Source organism: Tubulanus polymorphus, unplaced genomic scaffold (genome assembly GCF_964204645.1).
Source record: "Tubulanus polymorphus unplaced genomic scaffold, tnTubPoly1.2 scaffold_25, whole genome shotgun sequence".
Lineage (NCBI taxonomy): Eukaryota > Metazoa > Nemertea > Palaeonemertea > Tubulaniformes > Tubulanidae > Tubulanus > Tubulanus polymorphus.
The window spans coordinates 184,659-210,854 of record NW_027437432.1 but is presented as its reverse complement, the minus strand read 5'-3'; the positions used below and the strand labels follow the sequence as shown (position 1 = coordinate 210,854).

The 26,196-nt window shown below is 42.3% G+C and overlaps 2 protein-coding genes across 3 annotated transcripts in view; one reads left to right on the top strand and one right to left on the bottom strand.

Moving 5' to 3' along the window:
* Positions 1 to 254: 254 nt before the first annotated feature.
* Positions 255 to 19,483, bottom strand: LOC141914477 (uncharacterized). The gene is made up of 27 exons (XM_074805703.1): positions 19,123 to 19,483; positions 16,798 to 16,961; positions 16,484 to 16,595; positions 15,555 to 15,922; positions 15,107 to 15,249; positions 14,764 to 15,017; positions 14,392 to 14,516; positions 14,215 to 14,308; positions 13,421 to 13,495; positions 13,239 to 13,345; positions 13,008 to 13,155; positions 12,093 to 12,202; positions 11,823 to 11,975; positions 11,382 to 11,426; positions 10,988 to 11,267; positions 10,393 to 10,668; positions 9,868 to 10,175; positions 9,704 to 9,739; positions 9,486 to 9,618; positions 8,964 to 9,332; positions 8,218 to 8,347; positions 7,739 to 7,941; positions 6,534 to 7,658; positions 6,060 to 6,456; positions 2,841 to 3,128; positions 1,614 to 1,748; positions 255 to 1,209 (listed from the first exon to the last, which is right to left on the bottom strand). Exons 2-27 carry the CDS (start codon positions 16,872 to 16,874, stop codon positions 761 to 763), a joined length of 5,940 nt encoding a protein of 1,979 aa, XP_074661804.1. The 5' UTR covers positions 16,875 to 16,961; positions 19,123 to 19,483; the 3' UTR covers positions 255 to 760.
* Positions 19,484 to 19,958: 475 nt separating this feature from the next.
* LOC141914473 (calcium-dependent secretion activator 1-like) overlaps positions 19,959 to 26,196 on the top strand; it is a 49,942-nt gene continuing 43,704 nt past the window's right edge. For both annotated transcript variants that reach the window (XM_074805699.1, XM_074805698.1), the window contains exons 1-3: positions 19,959 to 20,075; positions 20,572 to 21,432; positions 23,369 to 23,449. In XM_074805699.1, the coding sequence (XP_074661800.1) occupies positions 20,641 to 21,432; positions 23,369 to 23,449 (873 nt within the window). In that variant the 5' untranslated portion in view covers positions 19,959 to 20,075; positions 20,572 to 20,640. The remainder of the gene's footprint in view (positions 20,076 to 20,571; positions 21,433 to 23,368; positions 23,450 to 26,196) is intronic.

Sequence of the window (26,196 nt, the reverse complement as noted above, 5' to 3'; positions counted from 1 at the left end):
TAATTTCTAGAACTATTTTTACAACATTAATTTACATATTTCAAACATGACACAAACATAAAATTACTAATTACTCTACTTAGCCTAATTAGTCTCTACTAATCAACAACGTCATACAACATTTAATTACAAAGATTGATAATAAAAAAATTGTTAATTCTTTACAATATATATATATTCATATACGTATATATATATATATATATATATATATATATTCATATTTATATTATTAAAATATACAACATTCGTAGATGAAATTTATTTTGTTTCACTAGATTTTCCTGCACATATTTCTGTATAAATAAATGCCAAACAATAAACTTTTTCATATTTTCATTTATCTCGAACAAACCGGGAACTAAGTTCAGACCGAGGTTGACCCGTTGAAGCCTGGTTTAATCTAAACCCAGGTCGAGCACGGCGCAGCCTGGTTTAATCTAAACCCAGGTCGAGCATGGCGCAGCCTGGTTTAATCTAAACCCAGGTCGTGCACGGCGCACAGTGAGACTGATGAATAACTATTCATCGCGATAAAATTAGCACAAATATTATATCGACCAAGTTGCACAAAAAACCCTCATTTTCCATTTAATTTCTTCATCTATTTTATAAAATAGATTTTACAGTGAAACTCGTTGCTCGTGACAATTCAATGATTTACAATTAGTAAATTGAATAAGAAATATAAATTGAGACTCAAAAATAGACTTCAGTAAATGTGACAACCTCATTCGAGTTTCACTGTAAGCCTGCTATTCTATTTTTTATAATAAGATGAACTGCTTTGTGAATAGTTGTACTGTTGAGTTCGCGCTTGATAAACACCCGGTGTATTGTAAACATACGACTGTCTATAACTGGAATCAACGCCCCCTGGTGGCTGTACGGAGCCCGGCAGCGGAGGAGGAGGAGGCACTCCGGTCGGAGTTTTCCCAGTGTTGTATATATTGCCGTAGTTCCCAGTTTTGATTATGCCAGTTTGTTGCGAGATTGGTATCTGATAGTTCTGTGTATAACTCTGCGGTATTTTATATCTGCCAGCAGCTGCTGCTGCTGCTACCGGTGTAGCTGTTGATGAATATGAGTTTTTATTATTTTGTAGATAATTCGGATTCACTGGAGGTAAAGATGAAGCTGTTTTCTGCGTTGAGAAGTTTCCGGAACCGGTAACTGCTGCGCTGTATCCAACATTCTGAGCCGCAAAATCTGTAACACAAAAACATTAACAATAATTAGAATATTCCATGTAAGACATTGGAGGAGGTGAGAGATTGGCTGAGGACTCATTTAGCGGAAAGAGTATGAATTGGGCGTAATGAGTCTGCCATTGGTGCTGGTTAACTGGCGATTAAATTCAATCACCTTCACTGATTCTCAATTTGATAAATGATCGCAATAAAATTTGAGTAGGGCTTAAAAAAGAGGGCACTTAACTGTGTTGAGGGTTCCGGCAAATACAAGACGTGATATACTATACAATACATTACTGAAGGGGTCTTCAAGGGGTAGAATTGAGGCCACTTACAAACTACAGCTTCAACAGTTTGCAATTATCATCTCAGTTAATCAGTTAAAGTTTATTGATAGAGAGAACTCTACAAGAGACTTACTTTGGAAAGGTTTAAACATACTAGCAGTATTACTCGGTACCGGTTGAACAGGCATACAGTTAACTGGCCTCAACTGAGGTGCCATTACCATTTGAGGTGGTTGAAAATTCTGTAGTGACAAATGCTGAGCACCATCTACAAAATATAAGTATCATAAATTTGATAGAAAATAAATAAATATATGTCATAAATTGTGAAATTTGAAAGATGAAATGAACGGGTGTGTTTTTAGTTTGAGAACCCTTACGCAAGTTACCTACTCGGTCGGTACACACCTTTAACTGTTCTATTTGTATTTGACAATAATGATGACAGTTGTAGGTGACAGGGTTAAACTACTGCACCGTCGGTCCATTTCATCGATAACCTCATTTTTATTAATCTATATTTTCACGCGGAGAATTTGTGAACATTTATTTTCTCTTTGAGTTTTAACCGCGCTTCACTTGAGCTACATATATTATTGTTATAATATTATTGATTCATCGGGTATCGGTGAGGAGGGAGGAGAGGGGGAGGCAGGGAGGAGGGGGGTTGATGAAGAGCTCTCGTCTATGAACGCTATGTACACACGTTGTTGATACTGAAAGGTTACCCACATTATTTCCAGACAGATGCACGGTTTTTGTGTCTATTGATTTGAAACTGATTTGTAGAAGACTTCGATAAAAATGTTAGAACTCTTTATTCAATTGTTCGTCCGTTATTGTTGTCCACGGTGATCGAGAGAGGCACAGATTATTGGCTAATCACACCTCACCTCTCCGATGACCCGGTCAAAAGGGAAAATTTAAACGTAAATCTATCAGCGAGTCTTGTGTATAATTTCGATGTAATTAATAGTAAGTTTTGACCGATGGTGAATAGGCTGACCGGTGTATATGAGGTGTCTGTGATGAGTAATGTAGCTATTTTTAGCTCATGATGTCACACGACAATTGAGAGGTATTTTCACAGACTAATCTACATTTATGAGTTCAATTTCCCCTCATATCATAAAACAGTCTGATACACACGGCAGCTGCAGCGGGAGGGGGGACTCCCGGGGGGAGCAACTCTCAACACAACTTCTAATCATCATAAAAACTACACAAATCTGTTCTACATTTTTACGATGACTGATGACATTAGTCGATTGACCCGTGTTCTCAAGGTCGTCTAAATATGGTCATGTCTCAGACGGCGGTTTCACCACGACCACCACCAGGGGGCGATAGTTTCACATACCTTTATGTTCGTCGTCGGTCTCGTCGGGAACATCCTCCAATCCAAATTCACGTTTTAATCGTTCCGTTAAACTCTGTTCCCGAACTTTCTCCACCGGAGCCGAACTCCATCGTTTATCATCTTTCTGCGTTAGTACCGGTATCGAGCTGATAGGTGGCGCAGGCGGTGGTGGAGGTGGAAAATCCCTTAAATCACGTTTTAAACGATCTGATAATCCGGTTAAACTCTGTTCTCTAATTCTCTCGACTAGCGTAGGAGTGCTCCATGGATCCTTCTTCTCACTGCAACCTACAATCATTAAATACACTTCAGTTAAATACCTCAAACAACTCATTGAGGATCCTCTTAACTGATTGAGGATCCTTTTAACTGATTCAGGATCCTTTTAACTGATTCAGGATCCCCTTAACTCATTGAGGATCCTTTTAACTGATTCAGGATCCCCTTAACTCATTGAGGATCCTCTAAACTCACCGAGGATCCTCTAATCTCATTGAGGATCCTCTTAACTCATTGAGGATTCCCTAAACTGGTTTGTTATCGATGGAATTTTGGACCATAAACTAAATTTTATAGAATTGTAAACTGCAGTATGTCGGGATATTATTGTTTGATCAACTCGTAGAAATGATGCAGATTTTGAAAACAATGACTGTGACATAGATGATAAGTTCAGTACCTGACGAAGAGCTGGCGAATATATCAAATATTCTTAACACAAACACGATGTATGACTCACACACACAGACATGTTACAGATTGTTTCACTGATGTGATGATTGTAACACTTGACTTTACGACTGAGATATTGCTCAGTGACAGTTTTAAGTGTTACCGCTCGAGGCCCCAAACTGCCGAATTGCCGCAATAATGGCTAATGATGCTAAGAGTAGTGATAAGAGTACGTAATTAACTTATGAAACATAATACGACTGTGAAAAGAGATGAGTCAGATTTTTATAGAAAACCACATAAGAGTTAGTACGGACGGACAGACCGGACCGGACCGGACTGGACCGGATAGAGGAGGTGATGTAATCTAGCACTCTAACAACCCTCAGTGAAGTCATCGCAATAAACTGATAAATACACAGACTGAATCTAATTACAGTCGACTGTATTTTATTCGCAGCAGATTTTACTGCGTATTTTCTAGACGTTGCCGAGTCCAGAATTTTTCAGATCAAACCGTCGATAAATGATTAATTTTACTCATAGAAATTTAACTCATATTTTACTAGATTTTCGGTGAATTTACTGAAATTTCAGTGATCAACATCAGAAAAACATAGTGACTGTACCCAATACATGCATAGAACAGCGTGTTATTGATTTCTACAGATTGTCCTCAGGTTCTATATGATGACAGTTGCCACATGTCACACTAAAAAACTGCAGTCATTCTCTATGCTTTATGCTTATAAACGATTTTTCTTGTCTGAATCAAATGTGGCTGAAATATTTCACGTTTGTATCATCACCTTTCAATTTTAGCCATATACACAAAATAACCAGAAAATAAGAATGATCTACAGTTATTTTGCTAAAATGAAAATGCTTAAATTCTAGGCCCGATAAACTTGTTCAGAGTTTGAAATGGGTCTCCGAGTTTCAAGGTCTGAGCTTAGATCGAACACCAGTCTAAGTTCAATAGTCAATCTATAAACATCTTAAGATCAGTTGTAATAGGTTGGGACAGGTTTTGGACACGAGCGACGACAGTTAACTGGCCTGTAAACATCAGAATTACACTGGCCCGTAAACATCGGAATTACACTGGCCCGTAAACATCAGAATTACACTGGCCCGTAAACATCAGAATTACACTGGCCCGTAAACATCAGAATTACACTGGCCCGTAAACATCAGAATTACACTGGCCCGTAAACGTCAGAATAACACTGGCCCGTAAACATCGGAATTACACTGGCCCGTAAACATCGGAATTACACTGGCCCGTAAACATCAGAATTACACTGGCCCGTAAACATCAGAATAACACTGGCCCGTAAACATCGGAATTACACTGGCCCGTAAACATCGGAATTACGCTGGCCCGTAAATGTCAGAATAACGCTGGCCCGTAAATGTCAGAATTACACTGGCCCGTAAACATCAGAATTACACTGGCCTGTAAACATCAGAATTACACTGGCCCGTAAACATCAGAATTACACTGGCCCGTAAACATCAGAATAACACTGGCCCGTAAACATCGGAATAACACTGGCCCGTAAACATCGGAATTACACTGGCCCGTAAATGTCAGAATAACGCTGGCCCGTAAACATCAGAATTACACTGGCCCGTAAACATCAGAATTACACTGGCCTGTAAACATCAGAATTACACTGGCCCGTAAACATCAGAATTACACTGGCCCGTAAACATCAGAATTACACTGGCCCGTAAACATCAGAATTACACTGGCCTGTAAACATCAGAATTACACTGGCCCGTAAACATCAGAATTACACTGGCCCGTAAACATCAGAATAACACTGGCCCTTAAACATCGGAATTACACTGGCCCGTAAATGTCAGAATAACGCTGGCCCGTAAATGTCAGAATTACACTGGCCCGTAAACATCAGAATAACACTGGCCCGTAAACATCGGAATTACACTGGCCCGTAAATGTCAGAATTACACTGGCCCGTAAACATCAGAATTACACCGGCCCGCAAACATCAGAATTACACTGGCCCGTAAACATCAGAATTACACTGGCCCGTAAACATCGGAATTACACCGGCCCGTAAACATCAGAATTACACTGGCCCGTAAACATCAGAATTGTATAAAGATCAGTAAAACTGTGTCCAGCCAGACTGTGATGTATTGCAGTAAAATGATGGCTGTTTTTACAGACTGTTTAATGGTCAAACAGTTTTCTAGATGTTGAGTGAGATTGTCAATATAAGTGAGACTAAGTGAGTGAGAGAGTGAGGGGGAGGCAGATAAAGTAGTACTTCAATACTGTAATAATGTAACATTACACCCAGACATAAGAGTAGTTGAAACATGATGTTATATATATACATGTCGTAGTGTCTGAGATACAGTGAATCATCGACTTATAGTTCTATATATCACCACTAGATGTCACCACGTCACTATACTCTCTGTATAAACTAAAATCCATCACTCGTTGGTTTATATTTCATCTATATGCTGTATGTACTAATATGATAAATATGGTGTAAAAGTACAACTGACCTTGCTGCGTGGCTGAGCTGGACGATGAAGTATCTTGTTGACTGTTGCTAGGTAACTGTAACGGGGTTAAACAGATTGGTGTAGGGGGCGCCGCTGCAGCGGTTGCCACCGGTAACACCGATGGTATAATGTTCATCGTCGCGGGAGTAGTGTTCCGCGTGTTGCTATTGACGACGGCTACGTCGCCCGTAACGACGGTTAAACAGTTTGAGGTCGTCGAGGTGGTTGCCACGGCGATAGATATCGGTGTAGAGTATTCGACGCGACTGTTAGAAACCGATGACTGATCGATACTAGTCCGATCGATACTAGTCCAGTCAGTACTAGTCCGTTCTACGCTAGTCCGATCAGTGCTGCCTCGATCTCTCATACGTTTACGATATTCCAACAATGAAACCTTCAAAGAAACGAAATAAATTTAAATGAATTCCGTTAGAAAATAGGCTGAAACGATAGTGATAAAACGTAACGTACCTTTTTCCTGGTAGGTGGCGTCGATGGTAAAACTGAAGCTGCTTCCGATGATTGGTTAATAGATGGCGCTGGTTGTATAGTAGTCGTGGAGACGGTGTTGTTTGTTGTTTTATTATAGTTTAAATCAGTAGTAGATGATACGTGTAGTTTATAATGCGTAGTAGATGAATCTACCGCTGTGCTATGATCGGTGCTACTAGACGCTATCTGAACCGCTGAATCATCTATATCGAATCCCTGCGATTCACCGTACGAACTCGTTATCATAGATTCCTCCGATTCATCCACCGAATCGACCACTGTCGAATTCACTTCCTGTTCGCTGTTAGTTACCGTCGCCGCGGTAACGCAATAATCGACGTCGGTAGAATGACGAGTAGTAGCTCCACCTGGTGTACTCGTATCGCACTGCTGCTGCGTCTGCTGTTTGTGTTCGGTAGAATCTGATGAATTACTATCGGCGCTAGTAACGGTAACGCTAGAACTACAAACAGCTTCCACCTCCTGACCCTCGTCAGTCGACGTACACGCCCCCTGTTGTTGATCACTAGAACTACACTCAGTTTCAGTAGTACTGCTGTGCATTACATCCGAGTCCGTTTCGCTCGGTAGTGTTAACCTAGGTTCGTTCCAAATACTGTCTATAGCACGTAAAACACTACTGCCGGTCGAATTAACCGGACTCGAATTTTGAATCTGTGACCGTGCCGGATTTTGAGACTGCGCTGGACTCGAACTCGGATTCTGAGACTGCGCTGGACTCGAACTCGGATTCTGAGACTGCGCCGGACTCGAACTCGGATTCTGAGACTGCGACGGACTCGAACTCGGATTCTGTGACCGTGCCGGACTCGAACTCGGATTCTGAGACTGCGCCGGACTCAAACTCGGATTCTGAGACTGCGCCGGACTCAAACTCGGATTCTGTGACCGCGCCGGACTCAAACTCGGAAGCTGTGACCGTGCCGGACTCAAAGACAGCGCCGGACTGGAACTCGGATTCCTAGAGCGTACAGGACTGGGATTTCGCGTGTATCCTGAACTCGTATTGAGAATCGTAATAGTTTTAGTATTTTCAAACTGATCATTGTCAGTATTTTCATAGCACATTGTAGCACATGGATTCTGAAAATACAGCACAATTCACATGAATTCACATGTTCAACATTCAGGGCGAGAAAGAACTGTTTGATTGATAAACGTACCATGAGGAGGAGATTATCACCGGGTGTATTAGGTGTAGGCGGCAGTACGGTAGCTGATGGTTCAGGTACCGGTGAAGCAGCTGTAGCCGTAGTCTCTGGAACCGGTGATGTAGATGGAGTGGACGGAGTAAGGGGTAAGGTACCATCTTCACACGATATCGACTCTCGAGCTAAACGACGCTTTTTCAATGGAGTCACAAAATCTATAAATAATCGATATATTATCGTTATTCTAATCAACAGAATTCTGATGAAGTTTTGAGAGTTGATCAATGAATTTGATAGTTTCCAGATTTATCTAAATTCATCTTCACAGAAACAGTAATAAGTAACGGAATTAGAGTTTATTCAACATGATGAATATTGTACTTATGTTTATAAAAGTTTTCAGATTTTCTTCTCAGAAATAGTAATAAATGTTACATATTTATTGTGTCTGTGATTCAAACTGTCACAACTGATTAGTGTTAGTAACTCACCAGTAGGTGGCGAATGCGAAGGGCTATTCATCGATATGTAACTGTGTATTGTATTAGGACTTGCGCTACCGTTAAGGACAGGAGAACTAGTTCCACTATCGGTTTCATTCATAGCCTGACGAAGCCATCTCTATAAAAACAATAATACACAATTCATTAAACAATTATTCAGACTTTTAAAAAATCTTTTTGCTGCTTTATGTAATTGCGCTGCCAGTGCGCCAGTGCGTACTGTATTTCTATTTCATACAGAAATTGTCTCACATGTGTCTCTTTTCTGTTGTAAGCTCAAAATCAATCGGTGCTGATTTCGTTTCTGAAACGCACACCAGGTGTCACTCAAAGTCAAATGACGTTTTTTCAAAATGGTTAAAACTTCTACAACTTTTAAGTCAGGGGCCGGTTCCATAGTCAGGACTTAAGACCACAAATGGTCTTAAACCTTAAGACTGGTCTTAAGTTCTTAGATTGGCTATAGACCTAAGTTTGTCTTAGACCGGTCTTAAGTCTAAGCCCTGTCTATGGAACCGGCCCCAGGACTTCAAGATCCTGCTCTTAATTTGTTAAATTCAAATTGATTCTAAGAAATTAAACTAGTCATTTACTAATGTAGTGAATGAATGAGATGTGAGAAACGACCTGGATTCATTTCAACTATTGTGAATTCGATTTTAAATTTTGTTAAATCAAGAAACGTAAAACTTGAGTTGATTCGATGAAACTGATTGAAGGAGGAATATTTTTACCTTTTTAGCCGATCCGATACCTCCGGCGCTGCTACTCGTCATCACCGGTGTCGTTGATTGGTGATGATGATGATAATGATGAGTCGTCGGTAGCTTTAATATCGGCACGTTACCGTGGTTACCACCACTGTTGTGCGAATTACGCCGTAAATGACTCAGATTATCAATTCTCGAATTATTGATACATTTTACAAATATTTGTTCTTCCTCCTCGTCGACTCCGCTGCTGTTTCCTCCTCCTCCTCCTCCTCCTCCTGCTGCTGCTGCTGCTGCTGTTACTCCTTCAACTCCTCCTCCATCGGCAGCCGCTGCTGCTCCGTTTATCGATCGTCCGGAATCATTCTCAGAAAACCATTCATTCATCATGTGCTAAAATCACAAAGGAATTCATTCAATACGGGCAGCAATTTGACAATAATTACAAACAACTTCTCGGGTTCAATCTCTCAATCAACGTGTTTTATCTCGGTCCATTAACTGACATCTTACAGAGTTATCTAACAAATAGCTGATTAAACCGACCTTTTTAGTTTTTGGGAATCGAAAGGCTTGAATTGAAGGATCGGGAGTGATTGAAACTGGAGCGGTAGAGACGACTGATTCACCGGTGTTTAACTGATCGGTTGATGCACTTTGAGATCTGTTCGTCACACGCCTACAATATACACAGTTTCAAACAGTGAACTTTAAACTGTTTAGTAAAAACAGCTGAATCATCTAGAATTCAGTAATCTACAAACCTGCGAGAAATCGGTAAAGATCGCCTTCTCTTCTTTCTAAAATCAAAATATTTCATTAAAATTCAAACTCAACACCTTCAACGCAGTATCTCACCCTACCACCTATACCTGTATATATCAACTGATGAACTATATATTTCATTACCTCTCAATATGAACCTTACCCTTTTAATTTTGTTTGTTCTGTTTTAATCTGTTTGTCGTCAGCTGTAGATTCTGAATCTACAGCAGGAGGCTCGTCCGGAGCTGTTGCCGGAGCCGGAGTGGGTGGCTCCTGTTTTATCGCGGTATCACAGATCATCTGTGAATCGTCACAACTCGTCGATCCTACATCCATTTGTTCTAGTTTAACACCAGGTGTCTCTGACGGTTGAGAGCTGCTGCTAGCAGACGGCTCCGATTTAACAGTTTTTTGTTCGTGTTTTATGATTGGTTGTTCATCTTTTACATTTGTAGATTCTGATTCAGACACCTGCAAACATTACAACAATAATATTAGTTTTCGAAGGTTCTCAAGGATGGAAACATCTTCTAAGTTCAAACATTTTTCACACAGTCTAAAATTCTACCTGCCACCTGGAATAAAGCACTGTGCTGCCACCTGGAATAAAAAAGCACTGTGCTGCCACCTGGAATAAAGAAGAACTGTGCTGCCACCTGGAATAAAGAAGTACTGTGCTGCCACCTACCTGAATGTGTTTCTCCTCGACACTTTTCCGTTTTGCAGATTTTTTATTATTTTCTGAACTATTTTTGCGTGTTTTTTTAACCGGTGTAGTTGTAGTTGTAGTTGTTGTAGTTGATGATACTACGGTAGTTTCATTCGACCCTCCTGCACCAACAGTCGCCCCTGACGACGAATCATGACTCTGTTGTCGTGCCAACGCCTCTTTACGTCTTTCCTCTCGTTTTTCCATTATTTCGAATGCTTTCATTATTGCTTCCATTTTACGTTCCTCTCGATTCTAAAAATAGTAACACATTCACTCACATGGTGGCGCCACATTGTTCTCTCGAATCTTAATCAATTACCGTAACCAAATATGTAACACATTGACGGGATCTCACATTTTCAACTAATTTCCCTCCAACTTATCCCCGATTCAAAGCTGTTTTATACAATTCCATGACTTTTTAAAAGAACTGAAAACAGCCCGACTATTCCCTGATTACCGGTAATCAGCCGCGCTGTTTCATTTCTCCAGCACTTTTTACTATAATAGTTAAAATGTGACAGTTGTGCTGAGCAAAGAGAGAGTGAGAAATAATAAGTAAAATACTGACCATTTTTTTGTTGGTTCGTTGTTGTGGAGGTGTAGTAGTTTTAGTAGATGTTTCCTCAACGTCTAGTTCTATATTACCAGATTCCTCTCCAGCCTCATCATCCTCAGATGTATTAATCGATTTATTTAAATCTGTTTTATCTTGTTGATTCGTGACGGTCGATGGTTTCAGCGGCGTAGCTCTACGTTTATTAGTAGTACCGGTCGCCGGTATAGATGGCGCTGGGGGTTCCGGTTCCGATGATTTCTCCTGCGATTTTGATCTCTTTTGACCGACGACCCTGAAATGGAATCTAATGTTAATCGACGTACATAGTTCCCCCCCCCCTGCGGAGAAAGAATGCGAAATAAACCGAGGCATTTTCTACTTGAAGCTGAATAAATAAATCTCGTACCTGGTTAAATTATTTCTTGATACTTTCACTAAATTCAGAGGAAACCTATTGATAACAGTGTAATAATAGCGTGTCAACACAAAATGCCTACGAAGCTGAGTTTAAAATTAAAACAGTCAACTGTTGATTATCTTCAGTGGAAACCGATAGAATTACATCGTTTATATTGAGACAGAGGGCAGTACACGGTGGTAATATATACAAATCCACTGTGATTATGAAAAATTCCCTGCGTGAAATTTCTACATTTAAAATGTTTAAATTCATTCATTTTTTATGATCAAAAGCATTATCTGAATTCCCTGAGTTTGCCAGATTTTTGGTCAAATTTCCTGATTTTTCAGACTCCCCGAGTTTTGCAGTTCAGTAGCGCCACCCTGTGTCAAGTCTATAGGGACGCTGATAATCAAGGGTTGACCGATAGTTTAACATTGAACTTACTTTTTCACACTGACAGTAGTAGATTGAGTAGGAGGAGTCAATGTTGTAGTTGATTCTGAAGACTGTTTAATGATCGGATGTTGATCTCTGTTTTTGAAGTATTTTGTGACGGAGCAGTTGTTTCTGGAGCACGCACATTCTACCGGTTCACAACTGTAACAATCAAATACAAATCAACATTTCATTCCTTTTCACTGTGCTGTATAATCATCACTAGGTTTGTCAATGATGATGTCAGAGAGGGGAGTTTTATGTTGTTTATAAACTTACCATTGTCGATAGTCGAAATCGAAAGGAATCGTGACTTCAGATCCTTGTGAAATCTCTTTACAGGCGTAAACCAGTAAATGTATCAATCCACTGTCTACTACATGACGAACCTATCAAACACATCAAACACTTAACTACAGAGATCTTTAACTTCATCACATATATATCAACTATTACAAGGGTAAGTGGGGTTTCGAGAGGAGGGGAGGGGGTCTGGAGAGGAGGACGGGGAAGGGGCTGGAGAGAGGGGAGGGGAAGTGGCTGGAGAGGGGGGTCTGGAGAGGAGGGGAAGGGGCTGGAGAGAGGGGAGGGGGAAGTGGCTGGAGAGGAGGAAATCTGGAGAGGAGGGCGGGGAAGGGGCTGGAGAGGAAGGGGGAAGGGGCTGGAGAGAGGGGGTCTGGAGGAGGGGGAAGTGGCTGGAGAGAGGGGGTCTGGAGGAGGGGGAAGGGGCTGGAGAGGAGGGGGTCTGGAGAGGAGGGGGGGTCTGGAGAGGAGGGCGGGGAAGGGGCTGGAGAGGAGGAAATCTGGAGAGGAGGGCGGGGAAGGGGCTGGAGAGAGGAAGGGGCTGGAGAGGAGGGAGGGGCTGGAGAGGAGGGAGGGGGAAGGGGCTGGAGAGGGGGGTCTGGAGAGGAGGGCGGGGAAGGGGCTGGAGAGGAGGGAGGGGAAAGGGGCTGGAGAGGGGGGTCTGGAGAGGAGGGCGGGGAAGGGGCTGGAGAGGAGGGAGGGGCTGGAGAGGAGGGAAGGGGAAGGGGCTGGAGAGGGGGGTCTGGAGAGGAGGGCGGGGAAGGGGCTGGAAAGGAGGGAGGGGAAAGGGGCTGGAGAGGGGGGTCTGGAGAGGAGGGCGGGGAAGGGGCTGGAGAGGAGGGAGGGGGAAGGGGCTGGAGAGGAGGGGGGTCTGGAGAGTGAGGACGTTACCTCTGCATTCGGTAAACACGATCTCCTGAGGAACCGAGCTTCACTTCCATATTTGGTAGCGTCGATACATAAATCACAACGGTCGTATTTAGAGTAAAACAGAACAAACGGATGAAACTGACTGGTGCTGCCACCACTGCTGCTGCTGCTGAAATACACACCGTGAATCATACAATCACTCACAGGGACACGACGGATACTAAACTCAGATCGGTGCGACGATAAACTTACTTTTTGAGCAAATTATTTTCCTTATCGAATTGTTCTCTAAACATTACTTCACCTTTAAACTCAATTAACATCTGATCATTGACGACATTATGAGCGACTTCGATACCCTACAATAAACATACATCACATTAATTACTTCCTCCTACACGTACAATAACTGGAATATTCTAATTGATTCGTACCTTTCTATTTGGCCGTACTTTACACAACTGAACCAGCAGTTGATCAAAAGGGCTGCAGTCATTATTAGCATCGGGCTGAAATATAAAATATAAACATACAGTGGGTGTACTAGGGGGGAGGGTGACAGGGAGGAAGGGGGGATGAGTGTGGTGTACTAGGGGGGAGGGTGACAGGGAGGAAGAGGGGATGAGTGTGGATGTATTAGGGGGGAGGGGTGACAGGGTGTACTAGGGGGGAGGGGTGACAGGGAGGAGGGGGATGAGTGTGGATGTACTAGGGGGGAGGGGTGACAGGGAGGAGGGGGGATGAGTGTGGGTGTACTAGGGAGGAGGGGTGACAGGGAGGAGGGGGATGAGTGTGGGTGTACTAGGGGGGAGGGGTGACAGGGGGGAGGGGTGACAGGGAGGAGGGGGGGATGAGTGTGGGTGTACTAGGGGGAGGGGTGACAGGGAGGAGGGGTGACAGGGAGGAGGGGGGGATGAGTGTGGGTGTACTAGGGAGGAGGGGTGACAGGGAGGAGGGGGGATGAGTGTGGGTGTACTAGGGGGGAGGGGTGACAGGGAGGAGGGGTGACAGGGAGGAGGAGGGGGATGAGTGTGGGTGTACTAGGGGGGAGGGGTGACAGGGAGGAGGGGGATGAGTGTGGGTGTACTAGGGGGGATGAGTGTGGGTGTACTAGGGGGGAGGGGTGACAGGGAGGAGGGGGGATGAGTGTGGGTGTACTAGGGGGGATGAGTGTGGGTGTACTAGGGGGGAGGGGTGACAGGGAGGAGGGGGGGATGAGTAGACTTACATGTTGTTTCACACCGTTATATGTTTTATTACCGGCGAACATTTCTAACACTGCTCCGCTGTACATATTACTCGATACTATCTCATACGAGTCCCTGTCAAATATACAACTACTATATATACATACTACTGCTGCCATCTATTAGCACAAACATGAATCAAACAGAATTAAACTCACTCGGAACAGTCGTCGTCGTCGTCCCAAACAGGAAGTGGTTCATCTTCCGTAACGGAAACTTTACCACCGACTTTCGCCGCAATTTTCTTCATTTCATTTTTCGGGCTGTCGTTCTCTTTCAGTTTCTATAAATACAGCATACAGCAGAAGTTATGAGAGGGGAATTGAGGGGTGTGAGTGGGGGATTGAGGGGTGTGAGTGGGGGATTGAGGGGTGTGAGAGGGGAATTGAGGGGTGTGAGTGGGGGATTGAGGGGTGTGAGAGGGGATTGAGGTGTGAGTGGGGGATTGAGGGGTGTGAGAGTGGGATTGAGGGGTGTGAGAGGGGATTGAGGGGTGTGAGTGGGGGATTGAGGGGGGTTTAAAGACTTACCTTAATTTTTTTCGGTAGTTTAAGTGTTTTTATCGTAGATGCTTGGATTACTTTCAGATCAGTTTTAACCCATTTATTGGCAGACGTCGCACTCGTTGCCGTCGACGACGACGATGATTTTATCATCAATTTCTTCTGAAATTTCTTCACTTTGTTTTTCGTTGTTTTCACCAGGTGGTGCTGCTGCTGTTGTTGTTGCTGTTTATCTTTTAGTTTTTTGCCTTTTTTCGGGCCACGCTTTTGTCTCATCGTAACTGAAATATTAAAACATGCAAAAAATGTCAGATAGCTGCGTGCGAGATAGTGCCCCCTAGTGGCGATCGATGATAATACAAGCACTCACGCGCTAATATCTGTTCTCTACGTCGTTCCTGTAACAGAACTGCTCTCTTCTTATCGATAGCTCTCGGTTGACATTGTTCACAATAGTAAGAATCAGGAATACAATCTCTGTCTATACCAACACAATCAATATGCTGCCATACTCTATAATAGTGAATTAGTTACAATTCATTCATTGAATCATTGACTGATAACAAACACACCGTCAAAAACATTGTCATAATCCCTTGGGTCCGGTTCCATTGACAGGGTATAGACTTAAGACCGGTCTAAGACAAAATTAGTTCTATAGCTAATCTAACTAACAACTTAAGACCAGTCTTAAGATTTAAGATCACTTTTGGTCTTAAGTCGTGACTATGGAACCAGCCCCCGAGTTTTCCAGCTTTTTGGTAAAATTTGTCAAAAAGTTTCAATGTCAGTGAGGACACTATGTTTATAATACTTACAGACAATGATCACAGCTGATCATATAACCATCATCATGTGTAAAATCACAAACACATCTCGTAACGCTGTCATCAGCAGCAGCTACAGCAGCAGCAGCTGTATCTATAACCTCTTCCTCAGCTGCCAGTGCTGGTACTACTAAAGTTGCGGGATTAATATTCACCAGATCCGTGGATGAATCTTTATTAGACGTAGTAGAACTGAGAACTTCGTTAATAGTATCAGTGATCGTAGCGAGCTTCGCATCTTTAGAATCAGCCGCGTCAACCACGTCGATTAAACCGTTAATCTTTGCCGGTGAAATCGGTACAACCGGTATCGGAGACAGGGGTGGAGTCGGAGGAGGTGGCGCTCCATAATTGTGATCCTGTAATTCATACAATAACAATTAATAAAATTTAGTCAAATAAATTCTTACTGGTTTTACGAAGATCAAAATCAAAATAGGTCTAAATAGGAACTGTATAAGATGTCAAGCTGCCTCGGCTTAAAACCAGCATCCAATTTGACAGTTGTAAGTTAGAATTAGCTGAGAACTCAGGATCCAGTTCTACAGTTGTGAGTTAGAGTTGTCAGTCAACTCTTTAAAAGTCCGTGGAACTGGATCCAGATTTTGATCTCTATCTACTGGTATATTATGTACATTCCATCCTCACTGAGTTTGTAAAATATGATATTTTTAAGCCTCGTTTCCGATAAACCCAATTTCATGACTCAACTTTTCATGATTCATTTTAAAACCAGTTTTTATTCATCTTCTAAATCTTTATATCACACTACAATTGGTCGATGCGATTAGAAAACTACGACTACTCAATGAGAATGAGGTCAATACGCGGCACCCGGTCGGGATAACCATTAAAAAACACAAAAATGAAATAAAATTCATGCCAAGTAATAAAACTGTTACGATGCTTACAAGTCTCACCTGGTATGGTAACCCATAGCAACCAGGATAAGTAACGTGAGTAGGTTGTTTCGGAGGTGGGTAATAGACATCATCGTTATTTAGATTCATGTAATTGGAGGAAGCTCGAGATCTGAAATAAATACATTAAATACATTAGACACACACACTGAACTGTCTAGGCCCCCAGTTAAAGTACAGCATTTAACATTGTTACTTGATACTAGACTTGTGTTAAATCTCAGCGGTGACTGTGTCACTGTTTATCTCTTTAACTCAGTGGGTTATAAAACAATAGTGAACTGTAAGTGAAAACTCATAGCGCAGATACTTACGATGCCTGCCATGCCACCTGGTGGTAATCACACGAATCAGACTGCTGTTGCGCAGATGATATCGTAACGTTCATCATTGTTGCGGTCGGTAGTTATGGGTAACCATGGAGATCAATTACTCCGAGCGTTATAGGCATCGCATTCGACTACCAATGACCTTGACCCTGAAATTAAATCGAATCCATAACGTGACAACAATAGCGACGGTTGTTATTTCAAATCTAAGCGCAGGATAATGGCTCTAAAAATAAACCATTCGATATTTGTATGATATACATAATGATATTTTTGTGAGAGACTCTAACACTGTTTCAGTGATTACTGTATCTATGACAATTCCATTATAATCAAACTAATGGATGAATACTGGGGAGGAGGGGAGCGAAGGGGAGAGGGGAGCAGAGGGGAAGGGGAGCTACTGCTATTGCTGGATAATATTGATTTTATCCGTGTACTGTATACAATCCATTCATACCCGCTATCAAAACATACCAGCAGCCCGCGTAACCATGGTAACGACGAGATGTGGAGCTAGTTGGTCTCTGCTGCTGAGCGAGTGAGGTGCATTTATTATTATGCTACTCGACCCGCCAGAGAAAAACATAGCAGCAAAATAGCTGCTACTGCCGCTGCTGCTGCTTGCAAATGACAAGTTGTCTAACTGTAGAACAGACAGCAATATGATTGGTAATGGCGCTAGCTGCACAGAGACCCTGCTGAACGAGTGCTACGGATTGTTATTATATTCCTAGAATTACTGGAAATTTTTATCTATAGAAATAAAGTAGAACAAATTCAATGAATCTCGAATGTTATGAATAGCAAGACAATCAGCGATTACTGATATGTATTAGTGTGAAGAACTGCAGCGCAATAGTCACCACAGTTAAAACAATTACATGACCCTCAATTAAACTCCAAAACAAACATTATTGATTCGATAAGTTTGGGCTGTAAAACATTTAAGGTTTTTGCTACTATATTTCAATACAAGCAGTTATTACTCACAGAACCAAAACAAAGAATTTTTTACAGCAATGAATCACAGTTAAACGAAATTCAATATTTCTAGACTGTGTGTAAATAAGTAAGTATTGATTGGAGAGCTGAATAGAACTGGTGAGAGCTAGAGAGAGAGAGGGAGAGAGAGGGGGAGAGAGGGGGAGAGAGGGGGGAGAGAGGGGAGAGAGAGGGGAGAGAGAGAGGGGAGAGAGAGCTGGGGAGAGAGAGCAGGAGAGAGAGAGCTGGAGAGAGAGAGCAGGAGAGAGAGACAGAAAGAGAGAGACAGAGAGAGCAGGAGAGAGAGACAGAAAGAGAGAGAGAGACAGAAAGAGAGAGCTGGTAAAGCTGTGACAGTATAGGGGCCTACGGTACAGCGATCCTTGCATTGAATTGAAAACACAGCTGTGACAATAAAAACAAACACATTGATCCCGGACGATATTAATTATATATCTAGGACACCAGTTTCAGGAGAATGTTTAAAAACATTTATCAGCATTAGTTCATTAGTTCATCATACAACAACGCACGGATCTAAAACCTCAATCAATTTATATAATCCAGAATTATTGACGATTGAACCAAATTGTTTCCTAAAAAACAATTACGCGGCCCCTCAAATAATAAACCCCGAATTCAGACAAACTGAGATCTGGATATTCAACGCTTTATCTTAAGAATGGTTATTGATATAAACTTTGGCAATCGTTTGACAGATGATGCTGTCATAAACACTGTCATTGCTGTCTGTTTTAGAGACTGTCATTGCTGTCATAAAAACTGTCATTGATGTCATAAACGCTGTCATTGCTGTCTGTTTTAGAGACTGTCATTGCTGTCTGTTTCTTAATATCATATTCTACTGAATAAAAACCTCATATTCATGATGTCTGCTGCTAATTGGGTTTAAGAACACATTTTAAAAGCCAAAAAAGGTCCTCTTATTGAATACAACCATTAATGATACATTTCTGGCTCAGCTGGATTCAGTTTCAGATAAAAACAGACCGTGACACTAACACTCACTGGTATCAGGGTTACTGTCAAACCCTCTCTCTTCAGTCTCAGAGCCTTAGACTCAACGACTGCTCGTCAGTGGAGAGTGGTCAGTATCTCCTCTATCAACGGAACCTGCACAATCTCACAATATAATTCAGCGACCAGCACTGGGGGATGGGGAGAGCTAGTACTTGTATAGGGGGAGGGAGGAGAGTCAGGGAGGAGGCCGAGGGGATGGGCCAGGTTTTTTGTCCCGACATTTTTCTGTTGTGTTAAGTTCAATATCAATTCAATTCACTATGTTGTTGTTATTAGTGTACTCACCTGCTGAGAGTTAGGAGACAGAGATAACAGCAGCAGCAGCAGCAGCTGAGATCTGAATCCAGCTCACACACAAACACAACAGTTCCTCTCTAAATCACTGAATCAATCAATCACTAACAAACACTGCGACCGTCGCGAGAAGTCGGTTGAGTTTTTGAAGCGTTTTTGTTTACGAATTTAGACGCTGGTGTTTCTGTGGTTGACGGTTAATTAACGCAATAATTACTGATTGTTCGATTAATAAACCGATCTAAATTTACACCCGGTATAAATATCATATCGTAATCGCTCCCAATAATCCGCATTACGCCGTGAAAATAGCAGAGTTTTATTCACAAATAATTCCTTCGTCGCGTCCTCCATTACAGCAGCCATTAACGGGGTTTACAATATCTGTGTACCAAGGAGCTTCGGCAATCGTCGGCGATGCTCGGCTCATTCCGAATTCGCCGATGAATCGGAAACGTTCGGCTTATTCCGACATCTGCCGAACTAGGGTTAGGGTTAGCTTCGGCAATGTACGGTTTATTCCGAATTCTGCCGAACTAGGGTTAGGGTTAGCTTCGGTGATGCTCGGCTCATTCCGAATTCTGCCGAACTAGGGTTAGGGTTAGCTTCGGCAATGTTCGGCTCATTCCGAATTCTGCCGAACAAGGTTAGGGTTAGCTTCGGCAATGTTCGGCTAATTCCGAATTCTGCCGAACTAGGGTTAGGGTTAGCTTCGGCGATGCTCGGCTAATTCCGAATTCTGCCGAACTAGGGTTAGGGTTGCTTCGGAAATACTCGGCTCATTCCGAATGTGGTTGAACAGGTGCTCGTGACGTCATTAGCTGTCAGTGAATTCACTTCCGTAAACAAAATCAATGAAGGATTGTGGAATCGGAGGATTTAAAAGACGGCTTAATTAAACCGGATTTACCCGTGAAACGGCTGCGTTAACCCTACTCTCTACAGTAAGAACAGGTTTATGTGTGGTTTAATAGTTTAAAACCCGTCACTGACCCGTATCTTTAGCCTGTATCAGCAGTCACTCCTTTAACTGTTTTTACACAGACTACTATTGTAAATTTCATTCATTAATTCTCTACTCCTCCTCGTTTCGACTTGTGTCCGATTCATCGCGCAGTTCACGTTCCTCCTGATCTCTGAGCCCCTGCTGCTGCTGCTGCTGCTGCTGCTGCCCCTGCTGCTGCTGCTGCTGGCTTACATATCACGGCACCCACTCACTCATAGTCGTTCGGTTTCAAATCTGCTCAATAATTCCATCAATCATGTTTTCTGCCTTGATACTGGTTTAGTAAGTTCTGTTTGTGGAGTTATAGTGGGTTAGCAGTATGCCAGGGTACTCTGCGGTGCGGTGGGGTCACCTATAGGGGGCGCCCGGCATTCCCCTGGATTGAGAACTGTTTTTCTCATTGTAATTTACGTAATGCTCATATTGTTTTTCAGGTGAATTGAAGGAGTATGACATTCACCGGTGATTGTTGGTAACTAGGGAGTGTAACTAAGCGAGTGAAGATGATTGATCCATCGTCGAGCGAGGAGGAGTCGGAGAATGATACGTTAGAGGATGAGAATAATTCGGATGTGTTGAGTTTACCGAGTACTGATCAGAGGAGTCTGTCGGCTAGCGGAGATAATCTGAGTGTCAGCGGAGGAGTTATTCATTCTCGATCGAATAGCGTTCGTCCGTCGAGTCCGAGTCCGTCACTCATCAGCGAGAAGGAGAAGGAGGATCTCGAGCGTATAGAGAAGGAGGAAGAGGAAAGAAGGCGTAGATTACAGTTATACGTGTTTGTAATGCGATGTATCGCGTACCCGTTTAACGCCAAACAGCCGACCGATATGGCGCGACGCCAAACTAAAGTCAATAAACAACAATTACAAACGATTAAAGATCGTTTCCACGCGTTTTTAAACGGAGAAACGAATATCGTCGCCGATGAAGCTTTCACTAACGCCGTTCAGAGTTATTACGAGGTGTTTCTAAAAAGCGACCGAGTCGCGAACATGGTTCGCAGCGGAGGTTGTTCCGCGAACGATTTCAGAGAAGTTTTCAAAAATAACATTGAAAAACGCGTTCGCAGTTTACCGGAGATCGACGGTTTGAGTAAGGAGACGGTGTTGAGTTCATGGATGGCGAAATTCGATCAGATTTACCGCGGCGAGGAGGATCCGAGGAAACAACCTCAACGCATGTCGACAGCTGCATCGGAATTAATACTCAGTAAAGAACAATTGTACGAAATGTTTCAAAATATTCTCGGAGTTAAAAAATATGAACATCAAATATTATACAACGCGTGTCAGGTGAGTGTCGCAGTGAATTTAATATTCCTTTATTTCATTTTTCGAAGTGAATTTTTGGCTATATTAATTTTTGTTGTAAATTTTATATTAGTTTTCAAGAGAAATTCGTTAAAGCGTTTGAGCAACGTTTCAGCCAAAGACTATGAACCATCATCACTGATGCTCAAATATTTACACTTTTCAATGAATTGCGGATTTCTCTCGTATATTCGGGGTGCGATCTAAGCACTTGTCCGATTGCCCGGGTCAAGTATATTCTCATCAGGGCGAGTAGGTTATCATTATCACTTGTCCCCCGGGCTAGTGCAATTTTATATCGCAAAGCTTTTTCCCCACTAGATACAACGGATGATAGCGCCACCAATCGGACTGCCTGTGTAGGGCAAGTAGCTTTTGGAGGGGGCAAGCGAAATTTCAGATACGCTTGCCCCCCCCGGGCAAGTGGCTTTCATTCCTTAGATCGGACCCTGTATATTACACAGTTATTGTGTATGATCTTGATTTATTAGTGATATCAGAACTGATCACAATTGTCCGTGATCAAATGATTCACAATTATAGATATAGTGTGTAGGTGTGAACTGCGTGATCTATCATATATCCGATCCACGTAGTTTTACAGGTCGTATATTATCAATTATTAAACTCAGTTGACTCTTCAATAACTGCTACAAGCCGTGTACGGCTGGTGATGTAAATACCTATTCTCCCCGATGGCAACCAGGATGAATTATATTTAGGTTGTTTAACGGATGAAACAGGATATGACACCGATATTTATATTATCGCATTTATTTATCAGTGTGTGAATGTTAAATGTGTTAATGTCCTGTGGTAGTTTTATCATCAATGCTGTCGATTTACAACAAACAGAAAAAAAGCTCTTGAAATATAATATTCACCTGAATTGACTGAAATACTTTGTGATGAAATAGAAAGCTACGTGAAAAATGTGTCAAATTTTGTGGCCAGATTTCAATATGACTGAATGGATATAAATTGCAGAGGCTGCCCTTAAAACTATGACTCTCTTTGCTCCCTAAACTGAGGTCATAGTTCTCCCTAAACTGAGGTCAAAGTTCTCCCTAAACTGAGGTCATAGTTCTCCCTAAACTGAGGTCAAAGTTCTCCCTAAACTGAGGTCATAGTTCTCCCTAAACTGAGGTCATAGTTCTCCCTAAACTGAGGTCAAAGTTCTCCCTAAACTGAGGTCATAGTTCTCCCTAAACTGAGGTCAAAGTTCTCCCTAAACTGAGGTCATAGTTCTCCCTAAATTGAGGTCATAGTTCTCCCTAAACTGAGGTCAAAGTTCTCCCTAAACTGAGGTCAAAGTTCTCCCTAAACTGAGGTCATAGTTCTCCCTAAACTGAGGTCAAAGTTCTCCCTAAACTGAGGTCAAAGTTCTCCCTGAACTGAGGTCATTGCTCTCCCTAGACTGAGGTTATAGTTCTCCCTAAATTGAGGCCAAAGTACCCCATGATCGAGGTCACAGTTCAAAGATCTCTACGATGTGAGGTCAGAGTGGAGTTGGAGCACCGGAGTGAACTTGGAGGAGACTTGTTTGAAGGAGTATTTCAATAGTAGTGGTTGTCATGGTAATAATTGAGTTTAGACTGATAGCATGTTAGTATTGATGTTTGAAAGCTGCATGTGCCGTGCAGTGACATGCCATACCATGCAGTGCCATGCAGCCGTGCGCAGTACTGTGCAGTGCCATGCAGCCGTGCGCAGTACCGTGCAGTGCCATGCGCCACCTGTAGCATAAGATTTGTCAAATCTATTATAGTCATATTGTTATATTTTGTAGTTGGATAATGCTGATGAACGCCCCCTATATTTTATATTTGTAGTTGGATAATGCTGATGAACGCCCCCTATATTTTATATTTGTAGTTGGATAATGCTGATGAACGCCCCCTATATTTTATATTTATAGTTGGATAATGCTGATGAACAAGCCGCTCAAGTAAGACGAGAATTAGATGGTCGTTTGATGCATTGTGAAGAAATGGCAAAGGTAAAAATCATCCTAGAATTAGAATTTGACTAAACAGTTATATTTTAACTGAGGAGGAATTGGGTTCACTGTGAACCGGGTTCACTTTCACTAACATTAGATTCAACGTGTTTTAAGAGTAAAATTACAGATCTGTGAAACTGGAACCGGTGTTTTTGAAGTTTAGAAATTTCTGCAAAAAATTAAAAATGTTACCTAATCATTTTATCTGTGCGTATTTATTCATGATGTTTATATTTCAGTGAGGGGGAGGGGAGGGGAGGGAGGGGAGTGGCGTGAGTGGGAGTGGATTTTTCTTTCTTCGCCTGAAAGGATTAATTCTAAAGACGATTAGCGTCTGTTACTCCAGTTTCGTTCCTCCATTTGATTGACCTTGACCTGCTTCTATCAAGGGACCATCTCTGAATTTCCTATCAATTTTTATGAAAACAATTTTTTCTCGTCTTTTTTTTTTCTCGTGTCGTCGACGGTTACCGACAATAATTAAGCGAAAACTAATCCTTTTCTTTCTCAAACTTTTTCCTCTCAAAAAAAAAAAAATAAATTAATAAATCTAGTTGAAGGTAAGCACTAATGATTGTAGATATTATATATCTTTATTTCGGTGGTATTTGGAATGTTTTTTAATTATTATTTTTCCCCCCTCGACTAAGAACCCCGATTTAAACGATTGTTGCTAGATAATGTTGTCGTTACATCCACAAATCACTAACTACTCATGGCCTGTTGTGCGTCAGTCCGTGTCTGCGTGTGTGTTCCTCATCGTACAACTCTAAATGAATATATATTCATTTTGTTTCCATAGTGATCGCTTATACGTGTCATAATCATAGTAATGATATTGCCCGATGGTATTGAGGGTCGGGGGGAGTATGCCGTAGGGTACCTCTCATTTTCAAGTCCTTAAAACTAATCTTCTAAAAGTTGACTGTAAATCTTCTAGTACTGTCTACTGTAACTATATATCTCAGTGTTTACTGTTTACTGTAATAACTCTCATTGTCTGTGCGTTCTCACTCTCAGATGTGTGGTGACACTGTTAATGTGTGCATCCACAGTTGTTCTCACTCAGCATGTTGCTGTTGTCTCTCTCTCTCTCTCTCTCTCTCTGCGCTCTCTCTCTCTCTCTCTCAGCTTCTAAACAACGACATCAATTTGATATTGATATTTTCGCTACTGGTCAGTCTGGTCATAGACAGCTATTGGTCAGTCTGGTCATAGACAGCCATTGGTCAGTCTGGTCATAGACAGCTATTGGTCAGTCAGGTCATAGACAGCTATTGGTCAGTCTGGATATAGACAGCTATTGGTCAGTCTGGTCATAGACAGCTATTGGTCAGTCTGGTCATAGACAGCCATTGGTCAGTCTGGTCATAGACAGCCATTGGTCAGTCTGGTCATAGACAGCTATTGGTCAGTCTGGTCATAGACAGCCATTGGTCAGTCTGGTCATAGGCAGCTATTGGTCAGTCTGGTCATAGACAGCTATTGGTCAGTCTAGTCATAGACAGCCATTGGTCAGTCTGGTCATAGACAGCCATTGGTCAGTCTGGTCATAGACAGCTATTGGTCAGTCTGGTCATAGACAGCTATTGGTCAGTCTGGTCATAGACAGCTATTGGTCAGTCTGGTCATAGACAGCTATTGGTCAGTCTGGTCATAGACAGCCATTGGTCAGTCTGGATATAGACAGCTATTGGTCAGTCTGGTCATAGACAGCTATTGGTCAGTCTGGTCATAGACAGCTATTGGTCAGTATGGTCATAGACAGCTATTGGTCAGTCTGGTCATAGACAGCTATTGGTCATTCTGGTCATAGACAGCTATTGGTCAGTCTGGTCATAGACAGCTATTGGTCAGTCTGGTCATAGACAGCCATTGGTCAGTCTGGTCATAGACAGCTATTGGTCAGTCTGGTCATAGACAGCTATTGGTCAGTCTGGATATAGACAGCTATTGGTCAGTCTGTATTAACGGTATTCAGTAGCTGTTTAGAACCACTGATCGGTTTTTTATCCACCGTGGAATGATTTTATCCACCGTGGAATGATTTCTACCGCTAGACGATGATTTTCAATCACGGCTTCTTCAAACGCTTTCTATTTTTAAGACACTATATTTTCTAATATTCAATCATTCATTCATATTTTGATCTCTATTTTTTCTCACATATTTTATCTCAATCTAGGTTTATCTTTTATCTGCTTCTACCTTCGATAATTTCATCTTTTTTCTTATAAACAAAAATCAGGGGCCAGTTATCATTCATAAAACTCATAAATAGATCGCGATTATTTAAGCATTATTTGCACAAGGGAAGAAGAAAATGGCAGAGTACAGCTGCACCAGAATGAGCTTAGCCCAGTTTTATCTTGAGAATGGTCTAATAAGGTGTGAAGAATGTTTTACAGAGCCCGTGCCCCGTGGTTCCCGTGCCCCGTCATGCCTGTGCCCCGTGGTGCCCGTGCCCCGTCATGCCCGTGGTTCCCGTGCCCCGTGGTGCCTGTGCCCCGTCATGCCTGTGCCCTGTGGTGCCAGTGCCCCGTCGTGCCCGTACCCCGTCATGCCCGTACCCAACCGTGCCCGTACCCAATCGTGCCCGTACCCAATCGTGCCCGTGCCCCGTCGTGCCCGTGCGACCATCGTGCCCGTGCCCCACGGGTCACTGCCCGTATTGCTGCAGTTACTTGGAGAATATGAATTTCTGATATATTAAGTATAAGAGTCATATGTATCATCATCATCCT

Bases quoted from the DNA above. Each gene is read 5' to 3' on its own strand.
- LOC141914477 (XM_074805703.1), bottom strand. From the start codon at position 16,874: ATGATGAACGTTACGATATCATCTGCGCAACAGCAGTCTGATTCGTGT. The intron at 12,203-13,007 runs GTAACGTCCTCA...TGTGTTTGATAG, and splicing joins CGTGTTTACCGAATGCAGAG to GTTCGTCATGTAGTAGACAG. The intron at 10,176-10,392 runs GTAGGTGGCAGC...TAATGTTTGCAG, and splicing joins TCGAGGAGAAACACATTCAG to GTGTCTGAATCAGAATCTAC.